General features: G+C 39.8%; 1 protein-coding gene across 3 annotated transcripts in view; it reads left to right on the top strand.

Annotated features, from left to right (window-relative positions):
- The window catches only part of Armc8 (armadillo repeat containing 8), a 92,297-nt gene that overhangs the window by 48,204 nt on the left and 22,124 nt on the right, over positions 1-21,969 (top strand). For 2 of the 3 annotated variants that reach the window (XM_021206609.1, XM_021206610.2), the window contains 4 exons: positions 1,536-1,631; positions 16,581-16,663; positions 16,967-17,048; positions 19,692-19,778. In XM_021206609.1, coding sequence (XP_021062268.1) covers positions 1,536-1,631; positions 16,581-16,663; positions 16,967-17,048; positions 19,692-19,778 — 348 coding nt within the window. The remainder of the gene's footprint in view (positions 1-1,535; positions 1,632-16,580; positions 16,664-16,966; positions 17,049-19,691; positions 19,779-21,969) is intronic. The other variant, XM_029543001.1, reaches the window with a different exon arrangement.

Below are 21,969 nucleotides of genomic sequence, written 5' to 3'. Positions count from 1 at the left end.
AAGATAGCAAGAATAAAAGGAAAGTTCTGTGTTTACTTGTCCTTGGTAGCATTCCTCCCTAGTAGCAGTATGGGCACGCTGCTGTATCTGTTCCCCTGGGGTGTTTGCTCACTGATAAAATATCTCACCAATACAAAGTACACGGTGAGTCCTGATGGTCTCAGAGCTTCTAAACGCTCTGAGTGTCGGCACCTGTATCGGACTTCACTTGTGTGTGGGGGATTATTCTGATGGTTAGATTTTTTTTTTTTCATTTAATTTCTTTCATCATAAAACTGGAATAATTTTTAAATGACCTCCAAGTGACAAGCATGAGTGAACATTTGTTTTGAAAACTTGGAGTATCCAAAGATGTTTTAGCTACAAAAGTTAGATATTAGACCTACAGAGTGAAATTCTCAAGTTAGTAAGTAGATGATTATCATGATATCAGTCCAAATTTATGTTCTGTGGTGTAAGTTATGGCTGGAATGGGGTGAGGACTTGAAGACTTCTGTGCCCTGGGACTCAGCCCTTCAGTAGCCATCGGTATCAGCATCTATGGAGCTCCTCTACAGAGTGTACTCAGAACCATCTCCCGTGCATACTGCATACTTTGTGCCTGTGGAGCATTCTGTTATCTCAAATTCATAGCCAGTGGCAGCTAACTTACAGTGCTTAGTGACAGCACTGTTACTGCTTGGGTTGTAGCTGATTCAGCTAGGGCTTTAGGTTTCAGAAGAGGGCTTCAAAGTGTTCTGAACAATGGCTGCAAACTAAGGTAAGAGGTCACCTTCCCAAAATAGGCCTTTAGGAAAAGGTGAATACAATGTTATGATTTTAAGTTTAAAATGCTATTGATTCCTCTTGTATAGTTACAATTCATAGTTAAATGTCCTGAGAAAATGTTTTTATTTTAATTTTATGGTAATGTGTTAGGAAAACAGGTTTATAGAATTGCTAATGTAGCCATTTATATGTATTTAAAGATAGCAGTAATTGCTTCATGCCAATAATTTATTTCAATAATTTTCTTTAAAAATCCTGGACATACATCTAATAGATAGTGGTGGTGATCCTGGTGTGTTGATTGCTGAGGGTTTTCACAAAATGTTTTTCTAAAAGTTTTTTAAATGCCAAAATTAGGAAAACATTGGTATGATAGCATTCAGTCTGTCCAACTTGCAGTTGGAGACTGTCTTCTCTCTGTGCCTGTCTTTCAAGAAGCCAGTATGGAAGCAAATACCAGGGCCACTGACAACTACCACCTGAAACACTGGACTCTAAGAATCATATCCATGCAGAGGTGATGACAGTCACTTTCAGACAGAAGTAGATTTCATTTCAGGTCACACTGACATAGACACAGCAAGATCTCAAATGTGAACAGAGATAAAAGTTACTAGGAAATTCATTTAGTGACAGAACCAGTGCTAATAGTTTCTACTTGCCCTGAAACTCAGTAATTTTTATGTTTTATTTTTATTATTATGTTGTATTTTATTAAAATATAACATAGACTAACTTGGAATCTCTCTTTCCCCCACTTCCTGTAGCTTGATCACGACTTAAAACATGCCCATGAGCTCCGCCAGGCTGCGTTCAAGCTCTATGCCTCTCTTGGAGCAAATGATGAAGACATCCGGAAGAAGGTGAGTCTGGGAGAGGGGCGTCCCCCAGTCCTGACAGCCAGCAGGCAGGGAGTGACGTCAACCTGAAAGTCGTGGTGAAGAGCACTAACAGTGACTGTTTGAATATAATAAAGCAGAGTGACAAAAGGCATAATTGAAGAATGAATGGGACCTGGATTTGGGGGGCTGTTTGTTTTTAGAACATAGAGTGGCATGGCCATGCTGGAATGATACATAACTGGCCTGCTGATTGTGTCATTAATATGAATCATTATGTTGCACACTTTTGCATGTGTTCTGATAAAAATCATTTCTAGCACTGTGAAGCTTTAGATACCTTGAAAGATCTAACACTAGAATTGTAAATGTTATTTATTGATATACCTTCTAATGCCATTGAGAAATTCAAATCGCTATTGTATATTGTTCTTTAATACTGTGGCTTAGTTTTATGTTTTGATTTAAAATTTTTATTTTATTTTTTGCTACTGTGCAAGTTTAATGTGAATAAAATCTTTGTGGAATGATGATTTTATGTTTAGTGAGTGGTCATCTGAACTTTGCAGTTCTTCTGAAATGTCTCACTGGTACCTCACCCCCCATGTTAGTGTGACACTGAACTCCTGTTCTTTATGGAAGTAGTTCTAGGCAAGAAGTGCAGTGTAGTGTTAAGTTCTAACCTGGCTCCCCCAACAAACTAAAAGGCTAGAATTTACCACTCAAAAACTTACAGTCTGATGGAGTCCACACAAGGGGATTGTAGACATTAACCAGCCGAATCACATGTTCTGTCATGAGTTGCTGTAGTAACTTTTTTTTTAATTGAACATGATGATTGACTGACTGACTCCATCTGTATTGGTATTTTAAGGAGAATTGTGAGAGAAATTACAAAGTATTCCCTCTTACCATGATTCAGAGAAGAATTTTAGGTTTGTTAGAGAAATAAAGGAACCAACCTCAGGTATGTTGGATGAGACACATTGCAAAGGACTCATCCTTGAAGAAACCAAAGGAACAGCAGTAAGATTAGAGTGAACAGCTTTGGTTTTAAAACCAGTTTAAAATGCACAGCTAACAGCAGGCTGAGTGCCCCATGTATCTCAGCTGGTGGGAGGCTTTTGACATGACTTATAAATGTCATTTTGACACCTGTGATTTACACTTGTGAACTGTTACTTCAAAGCAAGCATTAGAGATATGGAATTACCTGTGTCTAACCATGGTTTATGGATATTGACACTGAAATATTTTGTTCACCTTAGACATGTGGTGTATCACAAGAGACAACGTTTTGATGGTAACTCATGTAGACAAAATCAATGATGACATGGAGTGTGTAATTTATGATTGAGTTAGTAGGAAACAGGAGGAGCATCTTCTATATTCTTACAGCTCCCAAAGACCATGCCCTAGCCTAACAGGAAATAGAGAGATGGACCGTCCATCATGGGAGTAGGACACTCATTTGTACTTCTTTGTATTTTTTTTTTTGTCAATAAATGATTGTTTTGGAATTAATGACTTAATACATGATACCGTGTTCTAGAAGTACTTGCAACATAACAATCTAATCAATAGTCTACTAAAACCTGTATTCACAATGTGTACAAATGTCTGGTAAGGCTGTGGACCATTTCTGTAGAAAGATAACAAATAAAGAATAAGTTATAATTGTTTAAAAACTATAGTTTTTATGTGTGTGATAAAGAAAAGTTACTGTGCTATTCTTCTGTGATGGGATTATGTAGTATTTTTAGGAAGTTCTTAATTCTAGGAAATTGCTGAGTAATTTACAGTTCATAGAACTCACTGAAGAAATTGTTAAGTGGGAATTTAAAAAAAAATATGACAATCTGTCTTAGAAGTGGAAAAAAAAACCCCTTATTTTCAGTGTATAAAAAGTGATAACTCTTCCTTGAATACACTTCTTTCTATTCCTTTCTTTTCATTGAAATGATTATTTGGATAGAAGGAATTTACTTTTCTCATGAAATATTTCTTTTTCTTTTATACTTATGCCTTATGTAATTTGATTGTATTTTTGTGTAGATTCTTAACGTACACTGTAATTATATTTTAATATAGCACTTATCCTTGTCAATATAGAGTTTCAGTGTACTGATGTATGTATGAATAATCTTGATAAGAAATTTGCCAGGCCCCTCAAAACAAATTTTTATTTTATTTTTATTTTTACTTTTTGCATGTTTTAACTATAAAGATGAAATGTTCAATTGGTCTGATTTTCCTATTGGAAACAGGAACCTAATTCAGTAAATAATATTCATCACAGTGCCATACTATGGCCAGCTAAGGAAAGGCAGAAGAATAAATACGAGAAAACCAGGCACAGTGAGAAGTAAACACAGTTGTAAAGAAAATGGCAGCCATCTCTCTTCTAGAATTCTCCCTCCCCCAGCCCCCCTGCTTTGAAAGATGGCCAAAGGTCTGTTGTGTTATTTCTTGAGTCAGAAAAAATTCAGTGTTAAGACTAAGCATGATCTCCATGTCAGAGATTTGCCATCCTTTTTTGGAATCATGTCACTGTATTTTTATTAAAAACAACAATAAAAACCAGCTGTTCCTACAACTTAGAAGAACTCAGTAAATATCTGTTGAACAAGAGTTGGGTGTGGACTTGCTCACCTGTCATTCCAACACATGGGAGATTTGAAGCTGAAGAATCAGGATCTCAAGGTCATTCTTGGGTACATAGCAATCTTGAGGCCAGTCTGGGTTATATGAGACCTTGTGCCAACCCTTCCCTCCCCCAACAAAAAACTGTTGAGTAAGTATAGAAACAAAAATGCAGAAATAATACTCAGGGTGATGTGTCATTTCATATGACTGGATCGTCCTTTCTCCTGTGCACAACAAAGTTGGACAGTGTTTTTATTCCTAGCTTCTCATCATTTATCGTTCTGGCATACTTGCTAATTTCTTAACTGCTTGTAGTGTCTGGATAAAAGGTTAAAACAAGGCTCTCATTGTGAGAGTGAAGGTATTACCATTGACTGGTTCAGGAAGAGAGAAAAGCCCAAGACAGTATGGGCTCATGAGCTTAATGGTATTATACCTTGCTACTACAGCTTAGAATTCAGCTTACCTGTGATAACTCAGTAACCACTGATTCTGAGTGGATTATGTTAGAGAGAATAAGGACATGGGCAGGAAGTGGGAGCTCAGTATTGTGTTTTAGCTGTAACTAAATTGACAGTAACACCAAGGAGGTGTTAGCTCTGGTCTCTGTGAAGGGCAAGTCCAATCTCTAATGATACCACATGGTAGATAGTGCTGGCTAGAAAGCTGAAGCTCAGTTCATGGGGCAGGACAAGATGTAAAGCAATAAGCTTTCATATCCAGGAATTGCCAGTGAACGGTTAAGCCATGCAGAGCCAGCAATAGCAAGCAGTCCTGTAGTTTTGAAGCCAGTTCTATTATAATGAAGACATGAAGACCGCCACTTCAGTTCATACCTGTTGATCATCAGGGACATTAAGAACTGAACACCTGTTACTCTATTGCAATCTCTTCAAGGAGCTAATGGAATGTTTCAGAAATTTAGGAAATATCCACTGGAGGAAAATGGCACTGGTTCAGAATAAATTAACCGCAAGGAAATTACTGCAGTAAATATGTTGTCTTTGCTTTGGGTAAAACTAAGTTAACATTCAAAAGGTTGATGAAGCACTGCTTGTAGTCGCTGTCCCTTCTGGTGCTAACTCGGTGAGCCTTTCAGAATATTCCCTCTGATGTCTGAGCACTTGCCTTTCAGGTGGCGGTACTTTGATGAACTAGAATGTAAGCTCCGTGAGGGCAGGAGTTCATCTTTGTTGCCCACTACTGCATTCCTAGCATCTACAACTCTGCACAGTTGATGATAAACATTTGAAGAGTGAATGGTCAGTGAACAGAATAATCAAAGAAATGGATGAATGAGCTGTGTTGTAGAATTACATTATTCTGTACTGGTTATCAAGTAACATGTCAACCTGACATGATAAGGCGCTATCCCAACTTCTCCAGCAATCCTCTATGTATGAGAAGAGAACATTAAATGGGAGAAACAGATGTCTGCTCCTTACAGGCAAGGGTTTGCATTAGATACAGCATAATAAAAACAAAAATAATCCTCAGCTTTCAAGAAGCAGGTAATCCTAATTTCTAAGTGTCTACTAACCTGGCTTATAGGTCAGAGAGAACATACTTTATGTCCAAATAGTCTTGTCTGTTGTACTCCAGTTAGAAGTGTAGGCAGAAGTAGTGTCGGGCTGTAGTGCAGAGCTAGCATGCCAAGGCCCTGCACCCACCCTCAGCACTGCAAAGTGGATATAAGATTCTCTTCTTTCCCTGTGTGTGATTTACACAAATTGATAGAATTTACAATTATGAATATGGAATACATTTTCTAAGCTAAACATATGTAGTTTGTGGAAATTAATCTGACTGAAGAATCCACCTGTTTGTTAAGGTGATATTACACCTACTTGAAGTATTTTCCCACTTAATGTCTGTTTTTTGTTTTGTTTTTTTTTTTAAGGTCAGTACTGTCTTCAGTTATACATTGACTAATTGAACTACTGTTGTAGTTGCTCAGGAGAGAGACAGGCATGTAGACTAAGAGCACTTAAAACCTCAGCCTTCATTATAAAGCCTACTAAGCAAGAGGAGAGAAAGGGTTGGGCAGCACTTGGCAGGGGCACAAGGAATTATTTGGAAAATATTAGAGTGTACCTGTTGTTCTGAATGAAACTGAAATCTAATTGCTTTGGGGTTGTCACTTTTACTCCTTTCTAAATGCCTTTTACTTCCCTTTTCAAGAAGAGGAAATAGTTTTCAGTTAACTTTACAAGTCCTGAGGCAAAGCAATCAAGGTTGGGATTCTATTTCTTTTTTTAAAGTGACAAGAGTCTATGTCCAGGCTAGCTGACACTCCTGGTCTAAGCCTCAGCCTTGTGAGTGGCTCGGACTGTAGATGACACCATTGGACTAGCTTCTTTTTACTTTTAAATTGAACTTTAAAAAAAATAGGAGCAGAATAAATCATGGCAGAAGAAAATGAGAACAAAAGAGGAAACAATGAAAACCGAGACTCTCCTTCCGGTGCCTTCTAGCAAGGAAGAGTCAGCGTGTGTGTTTATGTTTAGAACGACACTGACCACAGGATAAGCACTCTGTGAATGGCATCGCTCATTTGCTTACTTTAAATTACCTTATCAGAGAAAAATAAATACCATATGTGTCTTTTGTGTGTTTGAAGAAAAGATGAGCAGCATTTTGAGATGTAAATATGGATTTATAATGAAGAAAGTGACTTCATAATGTAAACTGCCCAAATTGTCGATAAGTCCACTTCAGAAAAAGAATTCTTATATTTTAGAAACATACTCTTTCTATATGAATCTCTCATTTCACATTTGTTTTTATAATAATTTAATATACATTTTAAAATCCTGACTTTTAAAACGTTCTTTATGGTTAGCTAAGTATTGCCAGCCACGATTGACACTAATCCTATTGCTCCAAGTAATCTCTATTCCTAGAAAGCGAATCCCCAACACATTCACATCATCTCTCTGGTTTTAGTGCTATAAGATCTTATAGGAGGTTGACATTTGAAGTCAGTTTTCATATTTTGTGCTTTCTTCAAATTTTGTTACCCATTCTCCATGAAACGTTCTATCCTTTGTTTATGATTTGATTTTGTCATTATTTGGTCTTTTGGTTAAGAGTGTAAATGCCCATGAGTTTCTGTTTTCATAGTTTTACAAGGTGTGACAGTTCTAAATGGTTATTTCAAAAGTACCACACCACCACACTAGGTTCTGTATTTGCCTCTTCCATCGGGCAGATGTAAAGAATTACTTCTGAGTCTTCCTTACCTGTGTATTGAAGCAAAGACCTGAACATTTCAAGGGTTTCCAAGGCACCACAGACACAGCATCTTGTAGAACTTGGCTTTCCTATAAATACAGCAAGCTCAGAGTTTATAATTCCTTAATTGGTGACTAAATTGTAAGTTACCTTCTTAAAGCTGACTTTCCAAAGAATTCTAAATGAGCCCCGTGACATTTATTCAAGATGGTAAGTATTTCTAAAAAGAGAAAAACAGGTTTTGTTCCATGGCCACAAGGGTGCGACCCTTGACCTTCAGCACACTGAATGCGTGTCATACTGCTGTATACACAGTAGACATACTTACAGAAGAAAGCAAAAGATTTACCTCAGAGTGTTATTAAATGGAGACATGGAGTTAAGTATTTTCATTCAGTTTTTGATACGTAGTTATAAGTTCTTTATAATTTAGTTAAAAGACAGGGCTAAAATATGGTCTTTGATTATATTTGTAAAGCAAATGAGTGACTTAGTTGGAATTTTTTCACTAGTATTTTGTCTGGCTATGAAGTAAGTAAGGACTTTAGATAGAGTTTGTGGACAGTCAGGGCTGCCATTCCACCCTTCTCCACTGTTAAATGCTCACACTGTGGTCAGCAGTACACACCTGTCACCTGTGCAGCGGTACAAACCTGTCACCTGTGCTGCCATACACACCTGTCACCTGTGCCGCGGTACACACTGTCACCTGTGCAGCGGTACATATCCTGCCACCTGTGCTGCCGTACACACCTGTCACCTGTGCAGCACTTGCTTGCCATAAGAATGACTTCTGCCTTTTTAAATGAGGGGAAATGCTTTTTGACAGAAATATTTTTCCTCTGATAGGACATGAGACGAGTAAATTCATTTCAAACCTATGCCTACATGGCTCTTTCCTGATCCAACTCTGCCCATTTGTCCTGATCTCCCAGGGCATGTTGCACAGTGAGGTAGAAGCACTATTCTCTATGGTTAAAGGACTTACTGACCTGTCTGGCCTTTGCACAGAGAAGCTATCGTTCTGTGCTGACACAGCACAGTATTACAAAACAACAATGACAAACAAACACCCACCATAAACCAGTGGTTCTCAGCCTGTGGGGGTTCAACCCTTTGGGAATTGTACAATCGTTTCACAGGGGCCACCTGTGACCATCAGAAAACAGATATTTATATTATAATTTATAATAGTAGCAAAATTACAGTTATGAAGTAGCAAGCAGAATCATTTTATGGTTGGGGTCACCACACATGAGGAACTGTATTAAGGGTTTGCAGCATTGGCAAGGTTGGAGCCACTGCCATAAACAGATTGGTGGAAAACGATAACTTATGCTTTTGGTCTGTAAAAGGCCATGGGGGGAGTTGTTTGCCTTCCTGCACAAAGTCGTTAACAGTATGATGTCACTAGGTATTCCTTACAAGTTAATTCCCATATTTGAGAAGGACCTTGGGCAAATGATATAACTGTGGCTTTTATTTATGATGTAAACTGCTGGATTCTGTAGATTGGGTAGAATATTACTTGTGTAAAATCCAAGAGAAAAGCAAACAATAATCATCATGTTAGAGGATTGACAATCATACAGCTCAAACACATCCAGATACGGTGTATTTTGGAACTGAATTCCATGTAACTAGAGCAACTGTTGGTTGAGAGCTCACTATTTGCTGGACGCTGTGGTAAACTTCAGTATGTTGTTTCTCTTAAACCTCACACCAGCCTGTTACCAATAACTGTTACCAGTCTGGAAGGAATCCATTTGATCAAGGTGGCAGCTAATAAATACATCTTGTGTCTAAATTCTGTCCCAATCTCTCCAAAGCCAATGCCCTCCTCCTAACCAGTATATTGCTTAGGTACAATTGCATACCTCTAGTATAGCCAAAGGATGATGTAAACTGGTAAGAAGAGTGTGTCGTTAGTCTAAATCGGGGAACTTGCTATAGAATTACATTATATGTGCTAACTGATGGCAGAGCAGCAAGTTGAGAACATATGTAAGTTTTCTCTGGTTATGGTACTAGGTAGATTTTGAGATGCATTTATTCATTTGTGTTGTGTTTATCGTTCACAATAGATCACCCATGTGGCTAGTAGTAAAGAAAAGATTTGTTTATAAGTTTAAAACAGATGAGAATAAATTGCTGTATAGTCATCCTAGAGTTTTGTAAGTGTCTGGAAAGACTTGTTGACACTGAAAACCAGGTTTGCCATGATTAATTAATTAATACATGCAGAATAAGAATGACTGTAGCAGAACATGGCGATGCAAGCTAGTCAGTGCTTGGGAGGTGTGGGCAGGAGGATTACATATTGAATGAAGGCCACATAGCAAGAGCCCACAGTGTGGTTGTAATTGCGAAGACCTGTGATGAAGGAGTTTGCAAAAGCCCTTTATGAAGAACTTTTGTTGAAACACTTTGCCCTCCACACATGGAAATAGTTGTTTCACACGTTTGGCCCTATAACGTAGGAAATCTTCATATCTGGTTCTTCTGCATCCATTTTAAAAGTTTTTCTAAGGGCTCCATCTAAATGTGATTATATTATATTCAGATACTAGCTCAATCCTTGGCATGTTTCTTTTAAATAATTTGTTTATTTTTATTCTTTTGAGGTTCTGGGATCAAACCCGGCACGTACATGCTAGGAAAGCCAGTCCACCACTGAACACATCCCCAGCTAGAGGTGCTATTTCAGCATTTGATTTTGTGGACAGGTTTCTTATGGAATAGGTTTAAACATGAGGTAACTTGTGAGATCCTTTCATCTTTGAATCGGCACTGCTTTGTCAAGCTATGGTGTTATTCAAATGTAAGCTACACAGGGCAGTGCCTGGATCATTATAGGCGTTAGGCTTGTATTTGCTCTGTAAATTGTGTATCTGGACCTTCATAAAGACTGTGAGGTGTATAGCTATGCATATACAGAATTAGCTTTTTATATTGAACAGTTCCTGCGACAGAGCACAGTTCACACCCCTGGAGCAGTAAACAGGAAGAGGCAGAAGAACATTTATTGCTTTTTGAATGGTGCTATATAATAGTTCTATTTATTTGTTAAACTAGAGTATAATTTGGTGGCTGCTTATGGTCTGTGCTGATACAAGCTAATTACTGAACTTAAAAATGGAATTTCTCTAGTGATACTTTTTAGAGATGTGTTGATTTTTTTTTTTCATACGTGACATTTCTGACATCATAATGTTTATATATTTTTGTCGTTGTTTGGACATAAGACAGAAGTTTAGCCAAGAGAGACCTCACATTTCTTCAAAGTATAGAATATATTAGAGCCGTGTGTGTGTGTGTGTGTGTGTGTGTGTGTGTGTGTGTGTGTTGTATGTGAGCAGGTGCATAAGTTCATGCTTGCTTGTGTGGAAGCTAGAGGTCAATGTCTGTATCCTCCCCCCTTGCTGACTACCCCTCTCTCTCCTGCACCATTACAATAGTCAGCCTTTCATTGACAACCATAAGAACTTACATTCACAGTGCTCATCTCAGTGAGGGTTAGAGCTTAAGTCAGTGTGCATTGTTATCTCAACACTGAAAAAGTGCAGTCCATGCCCACTAGGTCCCTTCTCTGTGACAGGTCCTCCCTGTTACCCTTCAGCCACTCACTGCTTGTCTGCTTCCTTCCTCCTGCTTAACTAGACTTCTTGGATGCAGTCATTTGTCTCCATAGATCCTTGATGCCACGCCCTCTGACTTTCAGTTTGGCTCTAGCTCTCTGTACCGCTAGTGGCCAGTTTTGTTGTCTTTAGAACACTTCCCAGAACTTCTGGAAACCTTTCTCACAAACTCGTTTGGAATTAAGTTGTACTTGCCTGATTGCAGCAAACATTACCACAAATGACAGGATTGATGTTACGACAATGACCACTTTACCATCTACCCATTTGGCTCCAAACCCACCCACATTAAATTGCTTGCAAAAGTTCACTAATATCACCAGGAATCCATGAAGTTTGCTTTATGTATAGTTTGCTTGACTTGTTTAAAACAGGTCAAAGTTAAAACTGAAGATTGTTTTGTTTTGTTTTCTCTTGCCTTTTTGTTTTTTGGTCTCTGAAGAACGTTTCATCATGCGTCTTGCCAAGGAAGAGTTGAATCTGAGTATTTTGCTTTCCTTTGTTTCTTTAGTGATTTATTCCTGATCCTTCTAGCTCTCTATAAGCTCTCAGGAAATGGCTTATACTCTGGCCCTAGCTGGATTATGAGTCTACTGGAGTTTATTAATGAGGACTAAAAGTTTCTCTTGTATCTACAGGTCATCACTGGGTTGTTGACAATGGTGTCTGTGCAGTGAACCATCTTGGTGTTATTTGGTTCTGTACTTTTACCGTCTCTCTTTCATGTCCACAGGTCTTTGTCCTGGTTACAGGAATCTCCCATCCTGTCCTACTAGATCCAATTCCATTCCTGGAAGAATTGCAACAATGCAAATGCAACAGTATGCAGACACTGACTATAGGCACCAATGCAGCAGTTGGTCCATTGACCTAAACCATCATCAGTGTCGGATGCTGGCATTTAATTCTGTAGTTAGTTTTACAGTCTCAGTACCTAGAAGAAAAAATTGACTACTTCCACCAGAAAGACAGCCTGAAACCAGTACCTCTGCTGTTGGATGTGGCATCTGTAGCAGAGTCTCTTTTATAGACTCTCCAACAAGACCTATAGGCCAGAGCAGTTTCCAGTTCTACTTGACATTACTGTTACATCCTCAAAGGACCCAAAATTCTAGATGCTATGACTTGGTCCCTTTCAAAGCTTTGGAGCATGGTACTGGGTTCTTTAAGGGGTACAATAGACAACATGGTTTATTGCTTTTGCCTTTCCAACCCCAGAGCTATAAAGCAGTGTGGCACTCCATGAGACTATCATGAGTTAAGTTACCTCTAACTCCTTCACTGTTGACCTGGAAATGTGTTGTTCAGATTTCTAACCCTTTCCTTAAAGCCTTGGAATCATATTTTTATCCTCATTTTGATCACGGTACTCACCGAATGTCCCCTTTACCCCTGCATACATGGCTTCAGGTTAGATCATGTTGTTCACATGACCTTTCTGGATGCCTTTTTGGTCTGGAATTACATGTTCATATTCTGATTTTGTATCATTTTTACCCTTTTATTGACTGGTAATCCTGATGAAAAAGATGAATCAAATTCTCAACTTTGAGCTTCCTAGAACGCTGGCAAGGGTCTGCTTTATAACAATTCCCTGTACAAGTCTACACCTATAATGTCCTAGAAAGGTCAGTTTGTGCCCAGAGGGAAGGCTTCTAAGATAACTGTAAAAGCCTTCGGAGTGAAGTGTGAGGCTGCAGTCCACGGTTACACTGCTGGGTGCTGTCCTCTCTTCTTCATTCTCCCGGAGCTTAGACATTGTCTAGGACAGTCTTTGGTGGTCACTCCCCAATTATGATCATAGCAAAACCCCCATTATTCAGAATGGTTATGGGTCCTACCTGCCTTTTATTCATGTTTGTCTCATTCTGTTCCCCTTAACCCCATGATTCTGTCATTCTTTTAGATGCATTTGCATCTGTAGATACAAATGCCATAGCACCACAGTGAATGGTAGTTGTTCAGCACCCAGCTTGATGAAAGGGAAGAATCTCTCCATCACTACTGTTTTCTTGAATTTTAAACCATGTTCACTACTAGACACCCATATTTGCTGAATAAATGAGGCCAGGAATGCAGGTGGGAACTGGATTAATTACCTGTCCTGGTTTGATGTGTGCATCTCTAGGTCTAAGTCAGTTTCTGTTTTTTCTTCTGCTTACCTTGCTTTCTATATTGCTTCTGAACAGCATAGCAGTCTTGTCCAGAGAGACCAGTTGCTGTTTCCCATTGATAACTTGGAATGGTCTCGGTGTCTCCTCATTTTGCTGAAGTCTCAGAGAGGCAAAATGGATTGCCCACGATTCTATAGCAGACCAGTACGTGATACTGTACTGTACACCCTCTCCCACGAGCTTGACTATCCACTCTTCCACTATTTTATTTTGGTCATTCCCTCTCCCTGCGGGCTGTTTGATTGTTGGCCTTAATAGCATTGGGAAGGAGGTCGTACCTTGATGTGGAGCCATGGGATGCTTTCAGAATTCTCCAGCCCATCGCTTCTGTGGAATTCGAACTTTCATAGGCTAAGCAGTTTTAAACATTTCTTTATTTTTACATTTATCTGTTTGTGAGGAGTATTTACACAACTGCTGTGTGTGTATGTAGGTGCCCTGGTACATGTGTGGAGGTTAGAGGATAACTTTTGGAAGTCAGTTTTTTCCAGTGTGGGTTTTAGGAGTCAAACTCAGGTTGTCAGACTTGGTAGCAAGCCCCTTCACTGCTGAGGTACTGACGACCTGGTGTTACAGTGAGATCACCTTTATTAGGTGTCACATGACTGTTACACTATCCTGTCACTTCACAGGGTTACTTCTTTGACTAAATGTGGCCAGTAAACTTGATCCATAAGTCACTTTCAGGTCTTGCCCATGCTAGCTTCCAAGTACCTGAAGTGAGAGCCGCTAGTGTTTTGTTAGAAAGTACTTCTGTGTCTTGTTCTCCTACACACACAACTCCTGATGAAGTCACTGTAAACATACGAGAAAGAAATGGGGAAGTGGTCTGAGAGTCATGGTAGAAGGCATTTAAGCTTCACGTACTCAACTTGATGTATTCGGCATAACAAGGTTAAAGAAAAAAGGGACAGAATGGAGAAGTTTCAGTTAGAAGTGGACGTGGAGCCTTGCATAGGCTTCAGTAAGAAATGGGCATGGAGCCTTGCATAGGTTTGTCCCTACCTCTCAGCCTGGATCACTGGGCTCCTGTGTTTGAGTTAGAGACCAGCTAGAGCAACACAGGCAGACCCTAACTCAAAAACAAATAATTGTGGGCTAAGTCAAGTAATGTCCCATGGGAAAAAGCAAAGCCTCTGTAATGTAGAACTGAGTGCAGAGGAACTGGGATTTGATGGATCTAGAAAAAATTTGAAATGGGAGATAGGTACTACAAGAGATGGGCATCTCCTGCAGGTGAGTACAGGGCTGGGGGTGCCAGTGATGAAAGCCTGCTGAGAAGCCAGCAGGCATCCATATTGCCAAAATGTAGAGTTAGAGTAGCTAGCCTAAGAAGGAAGGCACGAGGGAGGCTAGACGTTCAAATGGAGCAGAACATGGATGTTCCGAAAGGTAAGGATGTGACTAAGGTTGGTCTGACACAGGAACATACATATTCTTATACTGCAGTTACATATTCTTGGGCTATTTGGACATTGTTTTAAACAGTATGAAATGGCCCTTCCTAACCTATACCTAAAGTGTGGTTATTTCTTTCTCTCTCTCTCTCTCTCTCTCTCTCTCTCTCTCTCTCTCCTCCCTCCCTGTGTATGTAAGTTAGGTGTACTTGCATGTTACATGTATGTGTGCAAGTATTACATGTGTGTTTATGTGCATGCGTGTTACATGTACGTGTATTGTGTGTGCTTGTATGTTATGTGTGTTTGTGTGCATGTGTATTATGTGTATGTTTGTATTTCATGTATGTGTATGTGTGTTACGTGTATGTGTGTGAGAGCACAGCCTGCAGAAGCTGGTTCTCCCCATCATGTATGTCTAGGTGCTTGATTTCAAGTTCTTAGACACAGTGGCAAATACTGTTATCCTCTGAGCCTTCTCACTGGCCCAAGGCCGTTCATGTGTATGAGTGGTTTGCCTATATATCTGGCAGCACCACCTGTGTGTAGTGCCTGTTGAGGCCAGAAAAGGGCATTGACTTCTCTAGACTGGAGTTAAAGATGGTTGTGAGCTGCTGGGCAGGTGCTGGGAATCAAACCTTGAGTCCTGTAGAAGACCAGTGCACTGATCCATCTCTGCCTCATGTTCTCTGCTCCTGATGGCAGAGATCTCTTTACTGGTCACTGGTAATTTGAAATGACTCAGGGACGTCCTGAGATGTCTCCCCACCTGTTCTGAAGCCCAGTTTCTGAATCTTCTCATTTCAATCTAGTTTGTAGTCTCAGGCTTCAGCTTTGACTACACTGCACTCACCTTTTTTTAAAAACAAAAAAATGTAGGTTCCTGTCTATACAAGAATCTGATCCAATTGGTGTGTCCTAGACATAGGACTGCCAACAGTTTCCTCAGGGTCTAGGTCTGTGCATTCCAGGCGAGAGCAATGGCTCCCCCTGATGATGGATCGTTTATGTTCAGAACTATTGACCAGAGCAGGATTATAAGTGTTGCTAAGCACATGGACTCTGCAGTCAGAGAACTCTGTGTTATTCAGAATCCTCAATTTCCTAGCATGAAGAGATAAAGGAAGGGTCAGAAAACCAGAGAACACAAAATGCTTAGCACGACAACTGGCACATACATGAACTCAACAGATAGACACTGATGGTATTAATGTGTTTATGATTGCACTAACACTTTAGTAGGAAGAATCTGTTTTTCCATAGGCTCATGCAAGTTTAACTTCCTCTGCACACTGGTCATTCATCAGTGTATGACCTAATGAAGATGAATTTCAGGGTTTCTTACTTTAAACATAAGAAGCAAAGCTTAATGATTGTTATGATTTCGTGAACCAGGGCCTGGTGCTGTGGTGAAGGACAGCAAGGGTACTTGTAAATATTTAGCTTAGCTTAAATTTGCTTGGTAAAGTGGAGGTACAGGGTGGCTGTGTCAGAACCTGCAGATTTCATTCACGTGATGAGGGCAGTGTGGACTATGACTCGTTATCATTCTTACAGGAAATGACTCATATTTTACCTACATCCCCGCAGCCCAGATGGTTCATGCACACCTCTATAGTACTTAGGCCTTTTAAATCTTGTTTTAAATACCTTAATAATAAAGAAACACAATTTTGCCTGTCATTCATCCTGACTCATCCTTAGTGAGTGCTTGCCCCATCTTTCTGGCGAGCTGCCTGTCCCACTGCAAAGTGATTGTCGGGAGGTAAAATCTTTTGCTAAAACCATGAAACTCTTAATGGACATTAACATACTTGCATTTACAAGCAGTGAAGTTTGTCACCTTCGTGTTGTTATTTATGCAGCATTAACCTTTTTCTCCAGATCATTGAGACTGAAAATATGATGGACCGAATTGTGACTGGCTTGTCTGAGTCTAGTGTCAAGGTGCGGTTAGCTGCTGTCAGGTATGAGCTTTACGTGGTCTGAATAAAAAACTCCCTTGCTCTGTGTTTAGCCTGTTTCCTTTCCGGTCCTTCACTAAGCACAGGATGCAGATGTTCCTGGAACGTATGCTCAGGTGAATCCATGCAGTGTGTAATGTTACCTAACAGAACCTAGCCTCCAATGCCCGTGAGGTGTCTGGCTGTAGCTGACTTAGTGTTGATAGCCATGCTTGAAGTATAGTTCGTACTAGTGAAAAGCCAAGCAATTGATTTGAAATGTGAGCTTTGGCTTCTTGGGAAGCTAATTTTGATCATTCTTTATAGATGTTTGCACAGTTTATCCAGATCTGTACAACAGCTTCGAACCAGTTTCCAGGATCATGCGGTGTGGAAACCTTTAATGAAGGTGAGAAAGTCGCAGCAGTCGGCACAGAGCCCGTGAGAGCTGGGCACCCAGGTTTAGGGATCCAGCTGACAGAACACTTTGATGCTTCTCTTGAGTCATACGGTCTGAGCAGCTGCAGACTCTGAGAATATGGCTCTCTGAGCATCAGAGTTTCGTGTGTGAGAGGGAAGCCCCAGACCAGGCATCTTTATTAGCTTGAGCTCCTGGTACTCGTTTGGCCTTCTGTATGTTTATTATTACTCTTTAAACTTAAATCTAGAGGGTTTCCTTGTAGCCTTTGGGTTATGAAAAGGAAACGAATTGGATGTTTATAAATATAAACTAAAATTTGTGCCATTAACTCTGCTTTTGGGTCTCCCATGCTAGGAGGAAGGAATTCAAGGCAAATAAATCTGAATTGATTATAAAGAGTTGTTTCCAATTAGTTGTTGCTAATAATGTTATAGCTCTCATTCAGAACCACATCAACTTGGTCTTTAACCTTTTTTCTTTTTTTTTAAATCTCTTAAGCATCTGTATATATTTCATTTGCTCAGTAGTTTTTTAAAATTTATTTTGATTGTTGTTGTTGTTGTTGTTTGTATTTGAATACTCAGTAAGCAAAGCCTCCAGGATCATTGGCCTTGCAAAATCTTTTACTATAGTGATCCTAGCCTTGCTTAAACTTTATGTTGGAATAGGGACATCTGTCAGTGTGACAGAAATAAGAGAAACATCAAACAGGATAGATGTGAATTAGACTTCAAAGATAATAGCAGAAGGATTTCTTTCTGTGAGCAGAAAGGCGACATAGGAAATAGCAAGGGTGCCTTCATGACCACCGTAGAAGGATGGAGTGAGGGAGACAGACCAGTGGACAGATAGCCATGTGGAAGCTGGGTAATGCATGTCTGAAACCTTGGTTCCTGGAAGGCAGAGGCAGGAGGATCATGAGTTGAAGGCCAGCTTGCTTTGGGCAGTGAGCTTGTTATTGTGGGTGGTTGTTGTTGTTGTTGATTGTCTTTAAAGGTGGAGTTGGATCAGTGCTGCAGGCCTTGGAAATAACACGCTGATTGGTTCCTATGTGAACGTGTATCTCACGGCTGAGCATGTGGTTTGTTCTTTGAGGTCTTGAAATAAGATGGTAGTCGTTGTTTAAGAAACAGTGTGAACCCTAGAGCTACTTCCCTGGCTGGTACAACAGTGCTGGGTATGTGATTGGTGTTTAGTGTGGAGCTCCAGCCTTGTGAGGGTCATCAGGACAAAATGTTTGTTCAGTTTCTCCTTTGCTGGGGACCTTCTTCCTCAGCCTGTGACTGCACTGGTCTCTGAGTTTCTGTCGCCTTATTTCATCTATTGGATATACGGCATACTATGAACATGACTCTTTTCCTGCTGTGATTTTTGTTTCCTGAAACTTACCGTGAGCCCTCAGCCTCAGAAAGGTTGTTTGCCTCCTCCAGCCACAATCCTAGTGCCTTTCCACCCCAGTAACACATCGCCTCAGGGGTGAATCAGTTCAGTCGACAAGTCTGTTTCAGATTCACAGTCTCTCACCTAGAACCAGAGGAACCAAGGCTGGCATCTGTGGAAGGCTCTACTCAGTTAATGTAACCTTTACAGTTCCCACTTTTTCCTTTCGGTTGCTCTGTTTTCTTTTGCTTTGATGATAGCTTGATCTTGATTTATTTATAACCCATCCAAGACCTTTTAACTGTTTTCTGTTTCCCAAAATAACTTCTTTTGTGTCTGGACCTTTTTCTCTGGTTGCTCAGCTCAAAAATCTCTGTATCGTGCACATCAAGGATAGAGCAAGGTGATTTCTGTCTGCTTTTCCTGGGGCAGACATTTGATGAGAGACAAAAAGCTTTGCACTCGCGGCTGTGTGTGGGTTCGGATCTCAAACCACAACTTGGTCAGACATTCAAAATGTGATATCACATGCAGATATTCATACTCATTTTGATTTCTCATAGCTGAGAAGCTGCTTATATATCTAATAATTTTTCTCATTTGCTTTTCCACATTTTAATCTGTTGGTTAACTAGACACATGATAATAGCCATTTAATTTTAATAAAATTTTTTGTGGTTTTTTTTTTCTGTTTTTTTGTTTGTTTGTTTTTGTTTTTTGTTTTTTGAGGCAGAGTTTCTCTGTGTAGCCCTGGCTGTCCTGGAACTCACTCTGTAAACCAGGCTGGCCTCGAACTCAAAAATCCTCCTGCCTCTGTCTCCCGAGTGCTGGGATTAAAGGCATGCACCACTACTGCCCGGCAATTTTTGTGTTTTAAATTTTTCTGTTCAGGTAAAATTCATATATATATATATATATATATATATATATATATATATATATATATATATACACACACACACACACATATATGCATAAATATATAGTTTTTGTTCTGGGATTCATCCCAGGGCCTCATACTTGCTAGATAAGCACTCTACCAATTACACTATACCCCTCCCAGCCCTATTTTATTAAAATTCTGTTAGCTTGACAGCATAAGTCAGCTTCTGAATTGTAGTATTTTTCCTACATATACTGTCCAGTATGAGAACTCAAGTTGTAAGATAATTGTTTAGGGTTTTGCTTAGTCATATATGACCTCATCTTTAGCATTTCAAAGTTAATGACATCATCCTTTTTATTCTGTAGGTTTTACAAAATGCACCTGATGAAATCCTAGTAGTAGCATCTTCCATGTTATGTAACCTTCTTCTTGAATTTTCTCCAAGTAAAGAGGTTAGTATTGATTTTTCTCTTATCTGGCTAAAGTTTAGTCAATTACTGGTTTTTTTCTTCGTATTTATTTATTCATTCATTCGTTCATTCATTCAGGGCAGAGTTTCTCTGTGTAGTCTTGGCTGTTCTGGAATATACTATGTAGACCAGGCTGGCCTCGAACTCATGAAGATCTACTGCCTCTGCCTCCTGAGTGCTGGGATTAAAGGTGTGTACCACTACCAGCTGGCTTTTCTCATTTTAAAATAGTGCTTGGTGTTGAAATTTGGAAAGCACTGAGTTGAAGAACTCCTTCTGAGTTGTTTGCTTTGAGTAGGGAAGGAAGTGAGTTACTTCTTTTCTGGTTTGGAATTACTTTTCATTACTTTGTTCATTCTGTCACAGTCAACTTGCTTACCAGATATCTGTTACAAAGCCCAGAGCCACTGCAGTAGCATTCACCAAGTCTCAGCTACTTGGGAGGCTGAGGCAAAAGGATTCCAAGAGCCTAAAAGTTTGAGGCCAGCTTGCTTATAAATGAATAACTAAAAGATATCACAGTATGTAATTAATAGTCTATACTGAAATCGCAAGTGAAGAATCATTTATAAAAATATAAGTAGAAGATTGTTTTCAAACATTATTACGAAAGACTTGTCTTTGAAAACGATTGTAAGTCACTTTAAGAGAGTAATTCCTTGCATCAGAAAATAATTCTCAGTGGTTATTAAGGCAGAATGAATATAAGTATTTTTTCTATTCCTATCCTTAACCATGTCCTACGTGTACAATGAATTTTAGTAGTTTTTCCTGCTGTTCCCATCGCCCACCTCCTCCCTAGCCTACTGAGATCCTCCTTCTTGTCTCTGTCTTGCAAATCACTGTCTTGTCCTCATGGTCGGTTTTATGTGTGACTCACTGTGTGTGCTTAGAGTTGCTTACATGACCATGGATAGAAGTTCTTTTCTAGAGCATGGGTGGCTTGACTGTGGGTACACCACTGAAGAAGATGACAGCCTTCTCCCCCAGCATCTGTTAGCTGACAGTAGACCCACAGGGAGGGGTGGAGCCTTTTAGGCCCCTTCATATCCATGCTGAAATGTTGATGGCAGCGCAGTCTGTGCAGGTCTTAGGTGGTACCCACAGCAGCAGTGAGCTTGGTAATGGTTATGTCATGTCCAGAAGATCTTTCTGCTGCACGTTTCCCTGTCCTTTGCTTCTATGTTCTTTCTGTCACCTCCCATTTATACAGTGTTCCTTTAGTTTTGAAGGGGTCTCTTACTACAATTTATATAAAAAAAATTTGAGCTCATGGCTTTTGCTATTAATAAAGAAAAACAAACTTCATAAAGGATGGGTCAACACCTTACACAGTTTTACTGTTACATTGTCTCTGGTCTGGGCTTGTAGAGAATGCTTACATGTGCACATAAAATGGATTCAGTCTCTAGCAACAACAAACAAAACTCTGTGTGTGTGTGTGCGTGTGTCCGTGTGTGTGTGTGTGTCCCCGTGTGTGTCCGTCTTCCCTGTCCTTTTTTACAATCCTGAGGTGAGGTTTATTATTTGTTGCACCTCTGGTAGTTCTTAATTCATTTTCTGTATTGAAGCATCTGCAGGCTTTGACTGATTTAGAATGGCAGCACTGCAAGACGAAGTCAGGAATGGTTACTGAGTATATTGGAGGGGACAAAGAGCAGTAGAGCACTGACCAAATCCGGAATGAGTTACAGTCAGAGCAACTCCAGCCACCTAGAGTAGCCTGTGTAGCAAGCATCCAGTGAGGAGATGTGGTAGATGAGCTCAAAGGATCTGAATGTTTAATATTGAAAAAAGGCTTCCTTTTGATTCACAAGGGAGAGGACTACAACAAAAACACTGTTGAACCAGTTGGCAGAATTGGAGTAGAGAGTTTATGTTGATAAAAGTATTGTTTTAATTTAATGTTAACTTTTCTGCACTTTGTAACTATATGTGAGCTTAGCCTTTAACGGCTGAGCCATCTCTCCAGCCCATCTAAGAATACCTTTGTTCTTAAGAAACACACTGAAGGCCGGGCATGGTGGCGAACGCCTTTAATCCCAACACGTGGGGAGGCTGAGGCAGGCAGATTTCTGAGTTCGAGGCCCGCCTGGTCTACAAAGTGAGTTCCAGGACAGCCAGGGCTATACAGACAAATCCTGTCTCGAAAAACCAAAAAAAAAAGGAATTC

This window comes from Mus pahari, chromosome 10 (genome assembly GCF_900095145.1).
Source record: "Mus pahari chromosome 10, PAHARI_EIJ_v1.1, whole genome shotgun sequence".
Classification (NCBI taxonomy): domain Eukaryota; kingdom Metazoa; phylum Chordata; class Mammalia; order Rodentia; family Muridae; genus Mus; species Mus pahari.
This window is presented reverse-complemented; position numbering and strand designations above follow the sequence as displayed.